This window comes from Erinaceus europaeus, chromosome 20 (assembly GCF_950295315.1).
Source record: "Erinaceus europaeus chromosome 20, mEriEur2.1, whole genome shotgun sequence".
Taxonomy (NCBI): domain Eukaryota; kingdom Metazoa; phylum Chordata; class Mammalia; order Eulipotyphla; family Erinaceidae; genus Erinaceus; species Erinaceus europaeus.
In genome coordinates, this window is record NC_080181.1 from 7,294,474 (window position 1) to 7,315,346 (window position 20,873).

A 20,873-nucleotide genomic window follows, 5' to 3' on the forward strand; every position below is an offset into this window, starting at 1 on the left:
TGAGGCCCCAGCAATACCAGGTTCAATCCCTGGCACCACCATAAGCCAGAGCTGAGCAGTGCTCTGGTAAGAGAAAATAAAAAAGAACCAGGAAGACAGGAAGCAGAAAAGAGGAGTCACAGTGGGGCCTGTGATACAGAAAGGAGTCGTGACAACAGAGGTGAGCAGACTCACAGGACCAGTGAAGGACACAGAGCTTCTGGGACTGTGATGGAGCCAGGCTGCCTTCCTTACCTGTGGAGAGGCCCAGTGTCTCTGCCAGGAGGGGGTCCTCTTCACAAAGGTGACTGATGAACATCTGGCAGGGGCGGCGCCCTTTCTTGATGACATAGTCGCTCAGCACTCGGGCCTTATCCATCACGGTGGCATTTTCATCCCTCACCTTCTCCATCTCCTCCTGGCTCAGCACTCTCAGCTCCAGCAGCTTGTCCAGCAAGCCATTGAGGGTGCCGGGGCTCACCATGCACACAAATGACCTCCTCTTCTCCTTCAGGAGCTGAACTGTTGGGAACACAAGGATTCCCCATGGCAGGAAGACAGCCGTCTCAGGTTGAATCCAGAAAAGTCCCTCTGCAGAGTCGGGCTGCTGCAGATGCCCACGTTTCTGCCTGGCTATTCCAGATATGCTCCCTGAGTGCCTAGGCACTGGGCCTTCCTGTCTCTGCCTCAGTACTGAAAACCAGGTGGGAGCCTCTCTCCGGTCCACACCTGCTCAGCTCTGCGTGAGCAGACCTGTGCCTGATCCTGGCTTCCCTGGGGAAGTGTCTGTAGTGCTGATGCAAAAGCCTGTTTCGGTTTGCAACTCTGCAGATTTCAGTTTAAGTTGTGAAATGACAACAGGATACCAGTAAGGCTTGGCTTCCTCTCTGGCCCTGCTTTTCCTCTTGGGAGGCTCTGAAATTCTTCTAGGTCCATTCTTTCTCCTCCTGCTCTGCCTGCTCCCTCAATTCTGCTCACCTAAACATTCACAGACTCTGATCATAACTTCCCCCAGAGCCCTTTCAAAACCATTCCTCCCCCACTACGTGTCCTTTCAGACAGTGAAACTCACCGGCCATGGCTCTCCTCTGTTAGCCTTGACGTAGACTATGAAACCGAAAGCTTGTTCTACTATTCTCTGCAGGGCGGGTGTGTCTATTGAGAAATACTCTGCTTTTGCATATGCATGTCTCCCTCCTCAACCCCAAAGAAATGATCCAGTCTCTGAACCGTACATGCTACCAGGCAATGCATTCTTGGTAAACTTCTTTCCTTAGTACTTGGATCAGGCTGGGCTAGAATGATAAGTGACTTAGACAACAAGAAAAGAAGAAAAAGGTGATTGTGCACAGTAATGCACCTCTCCTTTCTAAGGGAAGTGTGGCTTGATTTCTAAATCCTTTCAGACCTCCCTAGAAATATCACAAGCTGGAGGAGCACTGAACAAGGTGAGCTTACTGTGCACAGCTCTCCCAGCTGGAAGAGGAGGTCAGGACATCCTCTTCTGCACTACAGAGGCCTAGCTTCTGCCGTGCCCTCCCATGGTGGTAGAAACGGGAAATTGCCCAGACTCTCTTAGAAGGGTGCAAACCCCAAACTGGAATACACTTTCTTTTCAAATCCACATAACACATACTCAAGGATAGACCACATGTTAGGCCACAAAGACAACATCAATAAATTCAAGAACATTGAAATCATCCCAAGTATCTTCTCAGACCACAGTGGAGTAAAACTAACATTTAACAACAAACAGACAATTATTAAAAGTCACAGAATTTGGAAACTAAACAACATGCTCCTTAAGAAGGGTGCAAACCCCATTTGGGAGAGTTCTGTGCTCAAGACCCAGTCACATTCCAAAGGTCTCATGCCTGGATAGCATCACCCTGGGCATGAGGTTCGTAAGTTAGAGCTTTGGAATCTGTGAACATAGTTATTATTCAATGACTTAGAGAAATCAGCCTGCTGTGACCTGTGTCTCCCCTCCCAAGGTTCTGGACTGTGTCTGAGGGGCCCTGTGCCTCTATGAAGTCACTCCGTTCAGGGCATGGAGACCTGATCAGTGCTCACATCAATGCTCAGATGAGACTGTTCTTTCTTCAAGCTTCTGTGTCTGAAGGGACTCTGAACAGAGTGAAAGCTCAAGGCTCACATCACCAGACTTCCCATTTTAAACATCCACTCTTCAGCAAGGTGTTAGGCTTTCCTGTGCCTTGGCTCCTCAGTCTGTGAAATGATCTCATAATAGCAGACACTTAGATGGCTTTGAGCACTAAGTGAATGAATATACAGAAACTGCCAGGAACATTGGCTGATAAATGGTAAACACTGAATAAGGGGATCTCTTTTATGTAAACACTCAATACCAAGTGACAGTCGTGGCTAATCATTTGCAGACTGATCATCTACTCTGGTTTTTTATTATTATTTTTTTTTAAATATTTATTTTATTTATTTATTCCCTTTTGTTGCCCTTGTTGTTTTATTGTTGTAGTTATTATTGTTGTTGTCGTTGTTGGATAGGACAGAGAGAAATGGAGAGAGGAGGGGAAGACAGAGAGGAGGAGAGAAAGACAGACACCTGCAGACCTGCTTCACCGCCTGTGAAGCGACTCCCCTGCAGGTGGGGAGCTGGGGTTCGAACCGGGATCCTTATGCCGGTCCTTGTGCTTTGCGCCACCTGCGCTTAACCCGCTGCGCTACAGCCCGACTCCCTCTCTGGTTTGTTTTTATGAGCATTCTAGTGTAGCTCATACATTCATTCATGTAGCAAATATTGGTAGGCAGGATTGTTGACAGAAGATACTGTACAAGGGTCTTGCTCTAAACAGACACATTCAAGAGTAGAAGACAGGAGGCTGGTTGGTAGTGCAGTAGTGGGTTAAGCGCATGTGGCGCAATGCGTAAGGATCCTGGTTCAAGCCTCCAGCTCCCTATCTGCAGGGGGGTTGCTTCACAGGTGTCTTTCTCTCCCCCTCTCTGTCTTCCCCTCTTCTCTCCCTTTCTCTGTCGTATCCAACAATGACATCAATAACTAACTTTACTTTGAAGTCATTTGAAAAATCTTTAGGGAGAATTAATATTTACAGTAAATACAGTTGTTGATACATGTGTAAAATTCCTCAGTTTTATTCAAAGCACTCTTACCCTCAGCCTTGGTCTGCCTCCACAATCATGGGCCTGAGAGCCCCGCTCCGAGTCCTTTGCTTGGTGCAATCCACCAAACCCCATCTAAGTTCTGATTTGCATTTCCCTTCTGTGTTCATTTCTCAACTTCTATCTCAGTGAAATCATCTCATATTCTTCCTTCTCTTTCTGGTTGATCTTACTTAACATGATTCCTTCAAGCTTCATCCAAGATGAGGGCAAGAAGGTGAATTCACATTTTAAAAAACTGAGTAGTATTCCATTGTGTAGATCCACCACAACTTTCTCAGCCACTCATCTGTTGTTGGACACTCAGATCGGTTCCATAGTTTGGCTGTCAGTGGAAAGCATTGCAGTCCAGTGATGAGAGAAATAGACAGAATGTTAAGGTCAGAGATGGAGTAAGGGAGAAATTTTTTTTTTTAATTATTTATTTAAGAAAGGATTAGTGAACAAAAGCATAAGGTAGGAGGGGTACAACTCCACACAATTCCCAACACCCAATCCCCATAACCCACCCCCTCCCCTGATAGCTTTCCCATTCTCTATCCCTCTGGGAGCATGGACCCAGGGTCGTTGAGGGATGCAGAAGGTAGAAGGTCTGGCTTCTGTAATTGCTTCCCCGCTGAACATGGGCGTTGACTGGTCGGTCCATACCCCCAGTCTGCCTCTCTCTTTCCCTAGTAGGGTGTGACTAGAAATTTTTAATAGCTTTGCTTGAATCAAAGCAAGTTTGGGAAATTCGTCTGAGCTGATACGTGCATTCCATGCTCTCACAGTACCTGTGCTCCCTCGCAACCTGATTAACTTAACTTATGTTACCTGTCAAGTTTCATGTTGCCCACAGGGTGACTGCAAATCAGACTTTGGACTCATTTTTAACGTATCAGCTCTTTCACTGGGCTGATTGGTGTGCTAATTCCTCTACAACTCAGGTCTCAACTTCCCTGTCTGTAAAGTGCCTATAAAGTGTATTGTTCTTGAAATGTGGACACCCAGCAGCGGTAGGCATCACCTGAATGTAAGTCTTCAAGTATCTGTAATGCCAGAAGACCCTGAAAGGTTTTTGAGAGAAAAGTTCTCATGAGTGAAAAGCAGTGCATTCGCACAGGGAGTTAGTTCAGAGAGTGAATGACCACAAAAATTAAAGGACGGGATGGGAGGGGTGACATGGACATTCTGATTGAAAAGGAAAAGCAGTCTAAGGCATACATTGTTTTACTAATAATTTTCATGAGAAATGTAGTATGTGGTGTTCATTTGCAGTAGAAAGATGAGAAAGTCATCATCATTGCATGCACAGCCCTTCAATCCACCTGACTAGAAAAAAAGGGTACAGGGAGGGGGTAGGGTGGTAGCACAATGGGTTAAGAGCACATGGCATGAAGCACAAGGAATAACTTAAGGATCCCAGTTCAAGTCCCCAGCTCCCCACCTGCGGGGGGGGGGGGGTCACTTCACAAGTGGTGAAGCAGGTCTGCAGGTATCTTTCTCTCCCCTCCCCCGTCTTCCTCTCCTTTCTCTCGATTTCTTTCTGTCCTATCCAACAACAACAGAAATAAAAATAATAACAATAACAACAATAAGTAAGGGCAACAAAAGAGAAAAACAGCCTCCAGGAACAGTGGATTTGTAGTGCAGGCACCAAGCCCCAGTGATAACCTTGGAGGCAAAAAAAAAAAAAGAGTGAAGAAAAAAAATGTGTACAGGTCTGGGGGATGAACCCAGAATGAACCTATCTAATTCCAGGGGTGCTAGGCCCTCATGCATAATGAAGTGTTTGTTCTACCCACTGAGCTATCTCCTGGCCTAGCCCACGCACTCTGAATGTGCTTCTGGTATGGGGGGCCCTACATATATGGTCAGGATCATCAAGCTCTTTCAGCGTTGATGTTTAGATGTGCCCACCTAAGAGCAGGCTGTTCAGCTGTGAGTATCAGCAGTGTGGCTGTGGGGCAGGGATCAGGCTGTCCCGGTAGTCATTGAATAGGACGCCCTGACATAGCTCACACAGGAAGGTGCCTGCTTTGCCAGGAGAGATACCCAGGCTCAAACCCTGGCCCTCATGGCTGGGAGAAGCATCTGTACTCTCTAGTCTCTCTCTGTCAACACAGAAAGGAGTCAACACAGAAAGGCAAAGCCCTAGCAATGACAAATAAATAAGTAAATAGATAACTAACTAAAGTCAGGATACCCTCAAGATATTGAAACCTGATTTCTTAGAGCAGTAATAAATTCATTGGTACAAAGCCACACTGGAGCTTCCTGAAAACCCTTTCAAAGAAAAAAAGGTGTGTGCAAGTCCTGACTCCATCTCTGCTTTCAGGGACATCCAAATTGAGATCTCCTCCACTTCCTCCTCTTGCTCATCCTCCTTTCCCTCCACTTCCTCCTCCTCCTCTCCCTGCTCCCCCTCCACTTCCTCTTCCTCCTCCTCCACTTCTTCCTTCTCCTCTTGCCCTTCCTCCTCTCCCTGCCCCTCCTCTTCTCCCTCCTCCTCCTCTTCCATCTTTATTAAACACTTTATATGTGGTGAGCACTGTGCTTAATTTCCTACAAATAGAATCTCCTCAGATCTTTCTCCATACTATGCGACCAGGAGTGGTAACTCTCATCACAGATAAAAGTGTGTGGATAAGATGAATTACACATATAGACTCACACGAATAAGGAGAATGAGGCATGGTAGACATAAATACATCTTCAAATAGGTCCAACTCCTACTGTCTTTTCTAGATGAGTACTGGATTCACTTCTCTAGTAGCCTGTGCATCTCAGCAAACTTTCCCTTCCCTTTTTTTTTCTTTTTTAATTTTTATTTATGAAAAGGAAACACTGACAAAAACCACAGGATAAGACGGGTACAACTGCACACAATTCCCACCGCCAGAACTCCATATCCCATTCCATCCACTGACAGCTTTCCTATTCTTTATCCCTCTGGGAATATGGATCCAGGGTCATTATGGGATGCAGAAGGTGGAAGGTCTGGCTTCTGTAATTGCTTCCCCGCTGAACATGAATATGGGCATTGACAGGTCGATCCATACTCCCAGCCTGTCTCTTTCCCTAGTGGGGTGGGGTTCTGGGAAGTGAGACTCCAGGACACATTGGTGGGGTTGTCTGTCCAGGGAAGTCTGGTTGGCATCATGTTAGCATCTGGAACCTGGTGGCTGAAAAAAAGAGTTAACATATAAAGCCAAACAAATTGTTGACTAATGAGCCTAAAGGCTGGAATAGTGCAGATGAAGAGTTGGAGGGTCTCCTTCCAAAGAGCCCATGACTATACTAGTTTGCGTTGTTTTTTTTTCCTTTTTCCTGAGCCTGACAACTGATATGCAGGTGGATCCAAGTTATTGTCTGGGGAGATTATATCATGGCTGGAAAAAGGACCAGAAAGATGGATCATGGAAGAGTGTAGCTCCCAAATATGGGAAAGGAGTATAAATATTATTGACTGTAAACCTTATCGATTTTGTGTGATCTGGGGCCCATATTCACCTTAGGAGCCTATGTGACCTCTGAATCTCTGTAGATCTGAGCGCATATTCTGTGGTCATGAGTAGGAACGTTCCAAGCTGCCCCAACTTCAGGACCCATCTTCCTCAGGTGGAAGATAGATTATGTTGTCCAGCCTCCCTTCAGAGGATGGAACATTCTCTACTGTGGTTGATCCATGTTGAGGGCAAGGCCCTATGGGGGCCCAAAGAGGGGTCTATTGTATTGTTCCTGATAAATGACCAGTAACAATGGAGAGAGGGATTTATTCGAGATCTAGGCCCATGTCTGTTTGGGAATCTCAGGACTCCCAACCAGGGCCCTAGCTGATGGGGTGGCCTGATAGTGACTAAAGAGTCATCATTAAAGTATGCCAGTCTCTTGGGAGTGTGGTGGTTGCACAGCAGGTTAGGTGCAGGTGGTGCAAAGCGCAAGGACCGGCGTAAGGGTCCCGGTTCAAGCCCCCAGCTCCCCACCTGCAGGGGAACCACTTCACAAGCGGTGAAGCAGGTCTGCAGGTGTCTATCTTTCTCTTCCCCTCTGTCTTCAGAGCCTCTCTTCATTTCTCTCTGTCCTATCCAACAATGACAACAATAGTAACTACAACAATAAAAAAGGGGCAACAAAAGGGAATAAATATATTTTTTTTAAAAAGTCTGCCAGTCTTTTGCCCTTATGCAGCTTTTGCAGTCCTTGCTTTGATAAGGTTAGCTTTGGAGTGAGTGAGGAAAGTGTAATAGGAAGCAGGTGAGGAGGGTATCTAAGTTTAAGTAGACACTATTTCATTAGGAACTTTATGGTGTCTTTTTAGGTCTTTCTACTTACTTGCTGCATACACTGACTCACTGCAGACTATTGTGTACTTTGCTTTCAGATATATATTCTGCCCTAATTTATGGATACATGTGAACATATGCTCTATCTCATGGGACCTGGCCTATATCTAGGTTTTGGGACTTTGTTGGGAAGTGAGCCACCCGAAATGGAATTAGAGAATCCTATGAGGAAGGAAAGGTCTCACCCGAGTAATATGAGGCTGTCTTATCTTGTCTAAAGCCTATTGTGACATATTTGCATTCTGTTCAAGAAAAAGTAAAAATACAGCTGTGTCTGTGGCTATTTGTAAGGGAATGAAATTTGAGTGTGATGGTGATTATGTGTGAATAAGGAAGTCCCTAGAATATGGGGCATTCTTCTTCACTGACTCCAGATTCTGTCCACAAAGGCTATGGCAGGGAGGGGGGTGCTTTCAGCCCTTCAATGTTAGGAAACAGTTCTCTTGTAAGTCTTGAGTTGAGGTCACCAATATTAACACTGCAGTGACCACCAGAACAGGAGCATAAAACCACACAGTACCTGTACATAAGAGGTTTAGACAGCTGAAATGAGTTTTTGTTGTCACTGTGACATTTGCGTATTTACGTATTCCTGCCTGTGCTAGCTCAGACTCCAAGCATGCAAAGAAAACAGGCCTCCATAACCATGCCACACAGTGTGCCTGCCATTTAATGAATTCTTCCATGAATAGTGGGAGGATCACAGGTGCCTCCGGAAATCAGATTTGGAAAACAGAAAGCTCGCAGTCTGAGCAGCTTGGCTTGTCTAGTGCTAGTGAACAAATATGTGGAGGTCATTGGGGACGAAGTGTGGTCAGGCTAGCAGGAAAATAGTTTCAGGCTGAGAAAGGGAGGGGAAGATAGAAAGAGAGAAACATGAATAGAGAAACAGAGGGAGAGAGGGAAAGATACCAGTAATGTGGTGTGTGTGAGGGGCATGCTAGGATCTAGTCATGTGCAAGACCAAAGAGGTGTTCTACCAAACCCTTCTCCAGACTTTTTGTTACTCAGTATCATTATTCAATATCCCTATTAACAAACAGTATGACTGGGTTGGCATGCAAAATGTATTGCTTGTTGTGTCAGTGGAACCTCCTGGGCTGGGACTTTCCAGGCTCACTAACTCTCTGAGGCTTCTGTGGAGTGCTGCCATACAGTCCAGTTTATCAGTGAGGAAACTGAGTCTCAGGAAGTATAAGGGTTGATTGCAGAGTTTAGGAGCACTGACCTTAAATATTTGCTTTTCATCACTGGGACCACCACTAAATCACCCTCAAAATGGCAGTCTTTTAACAAACTATGTTTTTTGAAAGAAACAGGTTTGATATGAAAATGGAGTCCTGACCCCAATCTCTGTGCCTCACAGACAAATAGACTTTGTCTTAGAGGTTTGTGTCTGTGCTTGAGAAAATCATCAGAAACCTCCACCCTCTGTACTCAGTGGCAACCCACAATGCTTTTTCCCAAAAAAAAAAACAAAACTCATAACTAACAAATATAAAACATGAAAAGAACCACAGTATGCTTTATTTTAGCTTTATAAAAGGCTCTTCAAAAGAATATAGACCTGAAAAATTCAATAAATGGTTTGGTCTCAGTTCCTGGCACCCAGACATCTATGGCAGAAATTTTAGAAATGGGCATGAGGTAACAGATTAGAAATGCTCCCAAGGCTTCTGGAAGATAACACTTTATCATTCATTACAGGACGGGCAGGGGGATACAGCATGGGCACAGTGAACAGCCATTTCTCTGCTCTGAAAGAGGCAAGTCGTGCAGTGTGGTGACGCTTTACTGACTCCATACATCTCCCTTCTCAGGCAGGGAGCCACCCTGCGCTCCAGCCTGCCCACTCGGACTTGAAAGGCTGCATTTTATTATCACTGCTTTCATTTATATTTATTTTTTCCAGGAGGCTTGGTGTCTAGCAGTGGAGTCTCTGCCCATGGGTTTTCTCTAGTGCACTCCCAGTGAGGAAGCTTGTCTATGAGTTCGACCTGGCTCTGAAAATCTAGCAAGCAGATGAGTCATGCCAAAGAGGCCATTCTATTGAGGGCCGACTGAAGGCTTCCCTTGTCTCCTATTGAAGGACTCACTGCGGAAAGTGTCAAAATGGACGCTTTGTGCGTGTATAGGGCTGCTGGGGTGGGGTATCATGAGGAGGGGGAATGAGAAGCACGCCTTGTAATGTAACAGTGGGAGGTTTGTTTTAAAAGACCATCAGCTTTGACAGAAGCAGACGTGTCTCATCTTCTCCCACAATAGCTTCTTCTCCCTGTTCAGTGTCTTTGGGAGATGCCAGTGGCCTGCAGTGATTCCAGCTTCACTCTGTGGGCAGCAAGGCCTTATGAGAACATTCCACCTATGAGCACCTGGAGCTGGGTTCTTAGGAGAGCTGGAAGGAGACTGAGGTTATCTCACAGACAGCCATGCATATACAGGTGCCTGGTAGTGGACAGGATCGCATGATACAGAGAGCCGAGGACTTAGTCAAAATGTAGTGAGATGATGCAGGTTTGATTCTATTTGCTCAAACCATTCTTTGACATTGTCACTCTATATTCTTGAGTAGAGTCAGAATACAGTTCCGTGTAGAAGAAGCTGGTTTTTTCATCCAACAGAAGCATGAGTCCAAGGCTCTGTCTGGAGGACATGGAGACTGCAGGACACAGCAGATGCACCACTTCACTTTCCCACCAGCAGCACAGTGTTTCCAGTTGTCCAACATCCTAGCCAGTATCTGCTGGTTTCTGGGGGTTGCCTGGTTTGTCTGTTTGTCTGTTTGTGGTTCTCACAAGCTCAAGAGACTTCCAACCACAGAATGGCTCTTGTGTTTGTGAAGATCTTTTCTGTTTGGGAAAGAAGGAGTTTTCCTTTTCTTCCGTAGCTTTTATTATGGAAGCATCAGTTTACAATACTACATAGTCTGTGAACACAGGTACACGCCTCTTCAAATATGTTACACCACACCCACCACCAGAGAACCAGTAAACCTCCATTACAGACAACCTCCACCCCTGCTCCCACCCTCTCTGGAGACCTTGGTTTAGCATCGTAGTCCAGGGATTTGTTTCTGTGGGGTTTTGTGCTTTGTTTCTTTGTATTTCACACACTAGTGGAATCACTTTATATTTTTCCTTTTCACTCTACAGTCATCATGATTTTTTATGTTCTTGGGACAGACACCTAAGAGCAAAATTACTTCATTGCATTAGTTTGTTACTAGTCTATGATCTTATGTACTTGGATGAGAGACTTAACCAAAATTCTACATGCAGTTTTGTGTAGTAAGCTGTCGTGTGCGAGAATTTGTGCATGTGATACAATGGAACTATTAGAAACACTGGTAAAGGCTCTGTCACAGGGCCTTATGCTAGTAGCAGGTCAGTATCTGATGTCTGAGCATTCAATGTACTAAACAGCTGAATTCACCATGGTGAGTCTTATCCTTTAAATCAGGAACATCCCTGTGCAAAGGTTTACTTTGGTTAGACTCTGGTACACATTAAATATCTATTTTATATTTGGTATACAGTCAGTATTTAAACTCTCTCTCATGTATTACAGACAATATACTTTGAGTTATTTATCTTTATTTTAATTGACTGTATCATGTTACACTTTACGGACAATAAGAAATACTCAGTTTAGAAGTCAAGTTGATTGTGTTCTGTTAAATGCACATGCTCTGTTGAATGCACATACTACCAAAGTCTCCTTATGGAATCTTTCTGTTATCTTAACAAGTGAAACTGTAGTCATTTGCACAAGCACTACATTTAAGGAAAGCATTTCTTTTACTATGGATTACTTTTACTATTCCATTATTTTCATATGCAAATTAAATTTTATTTCATATATTCTTCATGTCAGTGTTTAGATCAAAACTATATTTCAGGCTAGCATGATAGCTGAAGGCCACCTGCAGATGCCAGCATCACCATGGTGTGACTCAGCTACAGAGCCCCAGTACAGCATGTGAGAGCACTACAGCACTGAGGGAAGATCAGGTGCTGTGAATTTTCTGTCCCTGTCAAAAAAAAAAAAAGTCAGAAAAATTGGCCTAGACCAGTAAGGATGATGACCAAAAAAAAGTGTTTTCTACTTTGATTTACGTAGGTGCAGTTCATTCCTCTCACTGCTGAGAAGCATGCCCTTTACATCCAATCACTGGCAGTGAGTCTCTGAAGTGAGGAGTTTATGGATTGATATACTTTTAATTTAAATTGTATTAGTGATTTAATACTGATTTACAAAATTATAAGACAGTAGGGTAGATTTCCATGTAGTCCCCATCTCCAGAGCTCTGTGTCCCCATCCCCTCCATTAGTTCTGCTGAGGTCACAGATGTGGGCTGAATTGATATCTACCACTATCAATATCTATTTATTTATTTTTTGCCTATTTTTCCTATGGTCCTGCCTTTACTTCCTTTATAAGTCACACCTACACCTATTATTGTATGCCTTGTGCTCTCACCCCTTCCCATGGAGACCTCTGTTTTTCTGTTCTGTAAACTCCAGCCATGCTTCTCACTGGACTCTTCTGCCTCCCCAGCTCAGGAGTCCATAACCCTAACCCTGTATTTCTACCACTGTTGCACCTCCTCCAGCCACATATGGAGTTTGACTTTAACCACTTTTTTGTTAAAATAGATTTTATTGATTTGTTTTACTTTAATTAGAGAGAGATACAAAGACACAAAGAGAGATCAGAGCACTGCTCAGCAGTAACTTATGGTGGTGCGGGGGATTGAACTTTGGAGCCTTGGGCTTAAAGTCTGTTTGCATAACCATTATGCTATCTCCCCTGCCCAGTTTTCACCAGTCTTTAATGTGGAATTAAATAGCATTAAACAGTCAGTGGTGAGTTACTTTACATTCTATTACTATCTATATGTACAGCTTTAGGGGGGTGTAGAACAAGGGCCTCGCACAGGTTCACCAATCTGGGCCACATTTTCCTTCAGACAAAGGGAAAACTAGAAGGGGAGAAACACCACAATACCAAAGCTTGGACCAGGGCCACAGGCAAGACAAGGGACACACCCTATCCAGGGAGAGTGGCTCAGCATAATCAAAACTTGCACACGTACATTGAGCTGGCAAGATAGCTCATCTGGGTACTGTGCGTATTCTGCCACTCACATGACCCAAATCTGAGTCTAGCCCCCACCACACTGGAAGAAGCTTGTTGCTGTGGTTCTTGCTCTCGCTCTATCTCTATCAGAAAAAATATTTTGACTCAGAGTAGTGAACATGACTGACATAACCATAGCAGATGTCATACGAGGGCTTCAGCTCAAAGCCTCAGGCTGGCAAGTCCTATATTCTGTGACATCGCCTTAGAGTACACATATGTCCAGCACTGCTTATCATGCCTGTCCTAAGCCTTGTAGCTAACTATAACACGTACTCTGTCTCCCTTCTTTCTCAGTCCTTGGTGAATGTAATTCTGTCTCTTTCAATTCCTTATTCTAGTACATCATATATGTGGACTTACACAATGCTTGTCCTTTTTTGTTGCCTTGTTTCACTAAATGTAATATTCTCAAGACTATTTATGATGTAAAATCTATTGAAATGTCATACCTTGGGCCAGGCAGCAGCATACCTAGTAAAGCACACACATTACCATGCACAAGAATCCAGGTTCAAGTCTCATGTCCCCACCTGGGAGAGGGGATGGCTTTACAAGTGGTGAAGCAGAATTTAGGTATCTTTCTTACTCCCTCTGTATCAGAAAAAAGGAAGGAAGAAGGAAATCCCACCAGTAGTGGTGGAGTTGTTGAGAAGGTACCATGCCCCAGCAATAACTTTGATGACAAAGAAATAAAAATTAATGCCTTTTCATGGCTGAGTGATATTTCATTTTATATAAATGCCATGTGCTCCTATCCATTAAGTTATTTAAGGAGGGACTAGGCAGGGGTACACCTGGTTGAATGCACACCTCACCATGCATAAGGATCAGGGTTCAAACCCCTGGTTCCCATCTGTAGGGGAAACTTCATGAATAATGAAGCAGCTGTCTACGGCCATACCACCCTGAACACGCCCGATCTCGTCTGATCTCGGAAACTAAGCAGGGTCGGGCCTGGTTAGTACTTGGACGGGAGAATAATGAGGCAGCTGTTTCTCTCTTATCTAAATTTCTGTCCTGACAAATAATGAAAAAAAAATGAGCACTTTTTTATTCTTTTGCAGTATAGATATCCAATTTTCCCAGAAGTGTTAGCCAAAAAAAAAAAAAAAAATGCATTCTGGAGGCTGGGTAGTGAACCTGGTTGAGCACTGCAGTGTACAGGACCCAGGTACAAGTCCCCAGCCTCCTCCTGGAGGACAAGAGCTTCATAACTGGTGAACAGGGTTGTAAGTGTCTATCTCCATCCAAAATAAATAAATATAAATAGCATTGACAACTTTTTCAGGAAGCAATCAATAGCATATAGAAGGCTTTATTTCTGAGTGCCGTATTCATGTCTAAATCACTGTAGCTTGGTAGTACATTTCAAAGGTAAATTCTTGATAGAAGACTTCTAACTTCATTCTTCTTTTTCAAGATTGTGATTGCTGCTTGGGAAGGTCTTTCATTCCATGTGAATCTGATGGTTGTTTTAACCATGCCTGCAGGAAATAGGCTGTTGTTGGCTTTCTAAGAGACACTGCCTTGCGCCTGTAGGTCCTTTTGTGGAGTGTCAATGCCTTAATCCTCTGTCTTTCCCTCTATGAAAATAGATTGTTTTCCCTTTCATTAATATCATGACTCATCCTTTGCAATGTTTTATAGTTTTAATGTACAGTTCTTGAGTTGGTTAGATTAGTCAAACTGATTATTTTAGTTGCTATTTTAAATAATTATTCTTCTAGGTAGTATTGTAGTATATGGAAATGAATTGATTTTATGTTAATCTTGTACCTGCAACTTTGCTTAAATTGCTTATTTTAATAGTTCTAGAAGATTTCCCTCTGTAATACAGGTCACTAGAAGGAGAAAGGTTTACCTTCTCTTTTACAATTTGAACAATTTTTATGTATTTTTCTCATCTGGCAGTTCTGGCTAGAACTATAAATACAGTTTGAAATAGCAGCCATGGAAGTGGGAACCCATGCACTGCTCTGAACTCAGTAGACAAAAAAAAAAAAAAAACCCTTTTATTCTTTCACTATCAAGTATGATGTTAGCTGTGAAATTCTCCTAAAAACTCTTCATCATGTTTGATTTTCCTTGTATTCTTAGCCTTCTGCAAGGACTTTATAATGAAAACATGTTGTATTTTTTATATTTCTTTCCTGCATCAAGATCAGCTTTTTTTCTCCTTTCTGTATGCTTTATTTACTTTGGTTTTGTGGAAACATCCTTTCTGCAATAAATCCTACACATTTTACTTACTGTATTTCTGTGCCAGAGGTCAGCCTGGGGTGGAGGCTTAGGGCCTCCTCAGATGATTTTTGAGCTGAAGTACAGATGGTAGCATTCTGACTTCTTCCATGTTAATCGTGGCTTTGGATGGTCAAAACAGCATCACTACAGACAGAACCCTTCTGAATCTCCTGGAAGCAACTTTGCTGTGCGGGGGTTGGATCAGCTTCTGTGCCCGTGACTCAGATCAGAGCTCATGGTCACAACACTGTACCATAGTATCTGGAGGACACAGTGCTTTCTCCCACCCTGGTCCCATCAAATGGCGCCATAAATGCAGGCTGCTGGGTAGCCACCACTGTCCTCACCGCTGTGATTGACGGAAATTAACTGCAATTTACCCAGCCAAGCTGTTCCCTAGAAGCTATAAGTGTTCAAATAAAGCTTAACGTTCCAAAATAGTCTGTTCAGACTGTTTCTGTCAAACAGTTGTTCTCCAGGTGGAGAGAGAAGTGGATTTCCAGCGCGTCCTCCTCTCTCTTCCTTCATGTCACTCTGCTGTGCTGGCTATTTCTGACATGCAGTCCATCGGTGTGGCGCTCATCTTCTCCGGAGTGTAGCTGGATGTCTCATGCCCATTGGGTTGTCTTGTCAACAGACTTTTTTCTTTTCTTTTTCTTTTTTTGCCTTTAGGGTTATCACTGGGGCTCAGTTGCCCACATTACAAATCCACTGCTCCTGTGGCCATTTTTTTTCCCATTTTCTTTCTCCCTTTGTTTCTTTCTTGGGCAGGAAAGAGAGAAATTAAGAGGAGAGGGAAAGACAGACACCTGCAGACCTGCTTCACCACCTGTGAAGCGACTCCCCTGCAGGTGGGGAGCTGGGGGCTCCAACTGGATCCCTTTAGCTGGTCCTTGCGCTTTGTGCCACGTGAGCTTAACCTGCTGCACTACTGCCCAACCCAACCTTCCTCTCTCTCATCTACTAAGCCAATCTTTCTAAGATTAAAGATCCATCTTACTTTGCAAACATTGAAAACATTCTCCACTTATTTTAGTCTACCTTGGTCATAACTAAATCTTGGTGTACCATGTAGGGGCATTTTTTTTTTTAACCAGCTATAGCTCTGGCTTGTGGTGTGGGGAATTGAACCTGTGACTTCAGAGCCTCGGGCATGCAAGTCCCCCTCAGGATCCCAGCGCATTTTGTATCACGGGAACCTTTCTACTTAATTTAACCCCATTCCGTTCATTGATCAGCTCACCCTTTCTCCCATCTTGTAGAGTAGTTGCAGGAAGTTTTCATGAGGACAAAGCTTGAGTGTGCTTGTGAATTCTGTAGGTTTCCTCAGTTCTCCCAGCAAGAGTCTCTACAAGAGTTTTAAAAGACATGGCATTGTGATATCTGGCACACTGAGCCCTTCCCTTGGGCTTCATACTCTAGATCACCTTAGAAGCTATCAGAGAGAAAGGCACTTACCTTTTTGGAAGAAAAAACTAAAAAAAAAAAAATGTTACAGTTTTGTTCAGCATCTTGCTAATAGAGGGTTAGGGTTAGAACACAGAGGTGAGTCCTGGTCAAATAAGAGAGGCAGCCAGCTCCTCTGTGGGATAAGCTATCTGGTAAAAATCTCCCCAAAACATATAGAAATGTATATTTCTGATTCTGGTGAAGACAAGAAAGAATGAAGTCTAGTAAGGCTCTATTAACCTGTTCCAGTTCTTGGTAATTGGCTAAGAATTTCCTTTAAATCTAGGTGTTCATAGGACCAATTCCTGAAAACCAGAATTGACTTTTGTTTTCAGTGGTACTACTGCCTGGCTGAACAGTGCAGGGAATGCTTTTTGTTGTTGCTGTGTTCTCCTCAGCTCCCAGTCACGCAGTAGCTGGGGTGACAGACCTGCTGAGGTCCAGAGACACTGTCCTTGCTGGATGCCAGACCTCAGAGGCCAGTCTCCTGGACCAAGTATATTGGGGTCCCTGAGGGGGCAAGCTGAGGCTGAAGAGCACAAATGATCGTTTCTCCCCTGACATCTAGGGTTTAGTTTACTTATTTAGGAGCTTATCTCTCAAAGTCCCATATGTGCCCCCGGGAAAGAAAAAAACAACAAAAACTCATTTTGGCTTTAGCTACTATAAATCTAGAGTATAAGAAAATAATCAGTTTTCCAGTGGATGGAGTGGGGACACAGAACGCAGTGGTGGGAACGGTGTGGAATTATTCCTGTTATCTCCTAGAAACATCTGCTTGCTCAAGAATCACTACAGAGTACAGTTTATCTAAGCAAACTCAAATCTTCCTTTTTCACTATCCTAAGGAAGAGCTTGTGACTGTATTTAGCACCCCTTCCACTCTAAGATCATGGGTACCCGTCCTGAGATAACAGAGCAAAAAAGTCAAAATTAGACTATTCCAGCCTTGCTCTGCTTTGCTTAGTTACCTAGCAAGGCCCAAGAGTTTATGTGTGTGTGTGTGTAGTCATGGAAAAGAAGTCATGGGGGTCGGGCAGTGGCGCAGTGGGTTAAGCGCATGTGGCGCAAAGCGCAGGGACCGGCGTAAGGGTCCCGGTTCGAGGCCCCGGCTCCCTACCTGCAGGGGAGTCGCTTCACAGGCGGTGAAGCAGGTCTGCAGGTGTCTATCTTTCTCTCCCCCTCTTTCTCTGTCTTCCCCTCCTCTCTCCATTTCTCTCCGTGCTATCCAACAACGAATTGCGTCAACAAGGGCAATAATAATAACCACAACGAAGCTACAACAAGGGCAACAAAAGGGGGAAAAAAATGGCCTCCAGGAGCGGTGGATTCATGGTGCAGGCACTGAGCCCAGCAATAACCCTGGAGGAGTTAAAAAAAAAAAAAAAGAAAAGTCACTACCTCAAAGAGACATATGTACCCCTCCATGTTCTCTTTTAAGTTAATTATATTTATAATTTTTACAAAAATCTAAACAAAGTTATATAATCTGTACACATTTAAATATATAATTTTATTTATTTATAACTAATTTTTTTATTTTTTAGATAGAGCCAGACATTGAGTAGGGAGAGAAAAGGAGAGACACCTGCAGCCCTGTTTCACCACTCACAAAGCTTTCCTCCTGCAGGTGGGGATGGGGGCTTGAACCCTGGTCCTTGAGCATTGTAACATACACTCAACCAGGTGCGCCACCACCCGGCCTCCCCTCCATGTTCATTGCAGCAGTGTTCACAGTAAACACGACATGTACACAACCTGTGTTCATAGATAGATGAGCACATATAGAATGCAGGGGCCAGGCGGCAATGCACCTGTGGAGAGCAACTTGTTCTAATGCTCAAGCATCCAGGTTCAAGCCCCAGGCCCCAACCTGCAGAAGGAGAGCTTTGCACACAGTAAAACAATATTTTAGGTCTCCCTCTCATTCCCCCTTCCTCTCAATTTCTCTGTCTTTATTCAATAAACAAAACATTTATAAAAAATTAATAAAACATGCTGTATACTTTCAATGGGATATCATTTTGCCATGAAAAAAGACAGCCCTATTTATAGTAACAAAAAGGCATGCTAAGTAAAAAAAATCAGAGAGAGAAAGACAGATACTGTGAGTCTTGCTTATAAGTGGAATCTGACAATCCAAACTCGTAGAAACAGAACAGTCTGGGTGGTTAGAGACCCAGTAAAGGGCACATGCTACATTGTGCAACGACCTAGATTCAAGATCCTAGATGCCACCTGTGGGGGGGGGGGGAGCTTTGCAAGTGCTGAAACAGGACTGTAGGTGCCTATTTCTCTCTAGTCCCCAAAGTAAGTAGATAAATAAGTAAATAAAATAAAATACTAAAAAAGTAAACAGAATAGATCATTGTTCCTTTGTAAAGAAATCAACTTATCTAGATAATTTCAGTATTGTAACTGCTCTGACATTCTCCCCTTAAAAGAAAATGCCCATCCTACTTTTTATCTTTGTCATTCTAGTTATGTGATTGTTGTTGTCAGTAGTTTCAGTATCAAGCAAAAACTTCAGAGTGTTATATATGATTTATAACTATCACAGTGAGCTTATGCTGAGCTTAGCTCCCCTTTTAGGAAAATATTCCCTTGCTTTGTCCAAAAGCCCTAGATTGCAAGGCAGATGATATTTCTAAATAGCATTTACAACTAAAAGAAAGGAACAGAGACTCCTTGTAGAGACAGCTGACCTCAGGTCACTCAGTTTAGACAGAAACTCTAAACAGTACATGATGGTCACCTTGAACAGGAGGACCAGGAAACCTCTGGATTCCCAGCTACACATGAGGGGCTCCCACTGGCCAAGGATGGAACAGTATTTACCCAAAATTGTCTTTAAATGATTGAAAACGTACAGGCCATATAAACAAATAAGAGTGTAACATTATCATTTTATTATTATTAAGTAAGAGAAATAGCAGCATTGTATCATCACTGCAACTTGCTAGGACAGTATTTAATTTCTTAATTACTTCTTCATTATTAGGAAGTTAATTAAACTTTTATCTTTTCCCCTTATTAATTATATTTTAGGGTAACCACATTATACATAATACCTGAGGGGACATTTATATTTAGATGAATTTAGCTAGTTAATGAAATATAAAAATAGAATACCATTATTTCATAAAATGACAATGAAATCTGTGTGATGGAAAAGTTATTAGTGAAAGATTGGCAGGGACCTTTTTGAAGAATTGATCAGACTGTCCCTGAACTACTGATCCTTTTTTTTTTTTTCCCTCCAGGGCCATCGCTGGGGCTCAGTGTGAGCACTCTGAACCCACTGCTCCTGGCAGCCTTTTTTTTTCCCATTAGGATAGAGAGAAATTGAGAGAGGAGGGGGAGATAGAGAATGAGAGTTGGGAGTCCAGAGGTAACGCAGTGGGTTAAGCACGTGTCGCAATGCATAAGGATCCCGGTTCAATCCCCCGGCTCCCCACCTGCAGGGGGTCACTTCACAGGCGGTGAAGCAGGTCTGCAGGTGTCTGTCTTTCTCTCCACCTCTCTGCCTTCCCCTCCTCTCTGCATTTCTCTCTGTCCTATCTAACAATGATGACATCAATAACAATAATAATAACTACAATAACAATAAGAAACAACAAGAGCACCAAAAAGGGAAAATAAATAAATATAAAAATAATTTTAGTCTTTAAAAAAAGAGATCATGAAAGATAAAAACAGACACCTACAGACCTATTTATCTGCTTGTAAAGTGACTCCCTGTAGGTGGGGAGCTGGGGGCTCAAACCCAGATCCTTGGCAGGTCCTTGTGAGCTTTACTGGATGTGCCACTGCCACCCCCATGGTCACTTTTCCATACCTTCTGCTTTGGTACAATCACAAGCACTCTGAGCCACTTGAAGTTTCCTGCAAAATGAAATTAGTCTGACACTACTCGAGCTTCTAAAGCATCTACTAATTAACAGGATATCTGGGGCACAGCGTCTTTTTCTTTTGCCTCCAGGGTTATTGTTGGGGGTCGGTGCCTGCACTATGAATCCCCTGCTCCTGGAGGCCATTTTTCCTATTTTGTTGTTGCTATTGTTGTTGTTGTTGGAGTGGGGAAGAGAAAGACACCTGCAGACCTTCTTCATCACCTGTGAAGCAACCCCCCTGCTGGTGGGGAGCTGAGGGCTTGAACCAGGATCCTTATGCCGGTCCTTGCACTTTGCGCCATGTGCACTACTCCCCTCCTTGCCCCCTAGAGTCACTTCTTAAGCTTCTCTACAAACAAGCCTTCAGAAATCAAAAATATGGAATATTCCTTAGGACAATCTAATTTCTTCAAAAATGTGACTTGAAGTGGAATGAGTCCTAATCAAAAACATTTTTTATAAGCTACTTAGCTATAACCAAATATGAAGAGTAAGCCTTATTTAGGTACTTATTCAGACAAATCCACATACACAAATGTACTTATTACAGGATAAAAAATGAGCTGGAATCATAACCTAAAGGCTTAAATAAATACCTGTGAACTATGCTGGTGTGAATGGAAAATTGACTAAAGAAATGCATAAATAAACATGAGAGAAAGGACAAGATCTTCTTGCTGAAGAA

At 43.3% G+C, this 20,873-nt stretch overlaps 1 protein-coding gene across 1 annotated transcript in view; it reads right to left on the minus strand.

Moving 5' to 3' along the window:
• LOC103111356 (uncharacterized) overlaps positions 1 to 1,185 on the minus strand; it is a 50,516-nt gene extending 49,331 nt beyond the window's left edge. Inside the window, exons 1-2 of the mRNA XM_060179831.1 lie at positions 1,052 to 1,185; positions 235 to 501 (exon numbers count right to left, since the gene is read on the minus strand). Of these exons, the coding sequence (XP_060035814.1) occupies positions 235 to 501; positions 1,052 to 1,058 (274 nt within the window). The 5' untranslated portion in view covers positions 1,059 to 1,185. The remainder of the gene's footprint in view (positions 1 to 234; positions 502 to 1,051) is intronic.
• Positions 1,186 to 20,873: the final 19,688 nt, after the last annotated feature.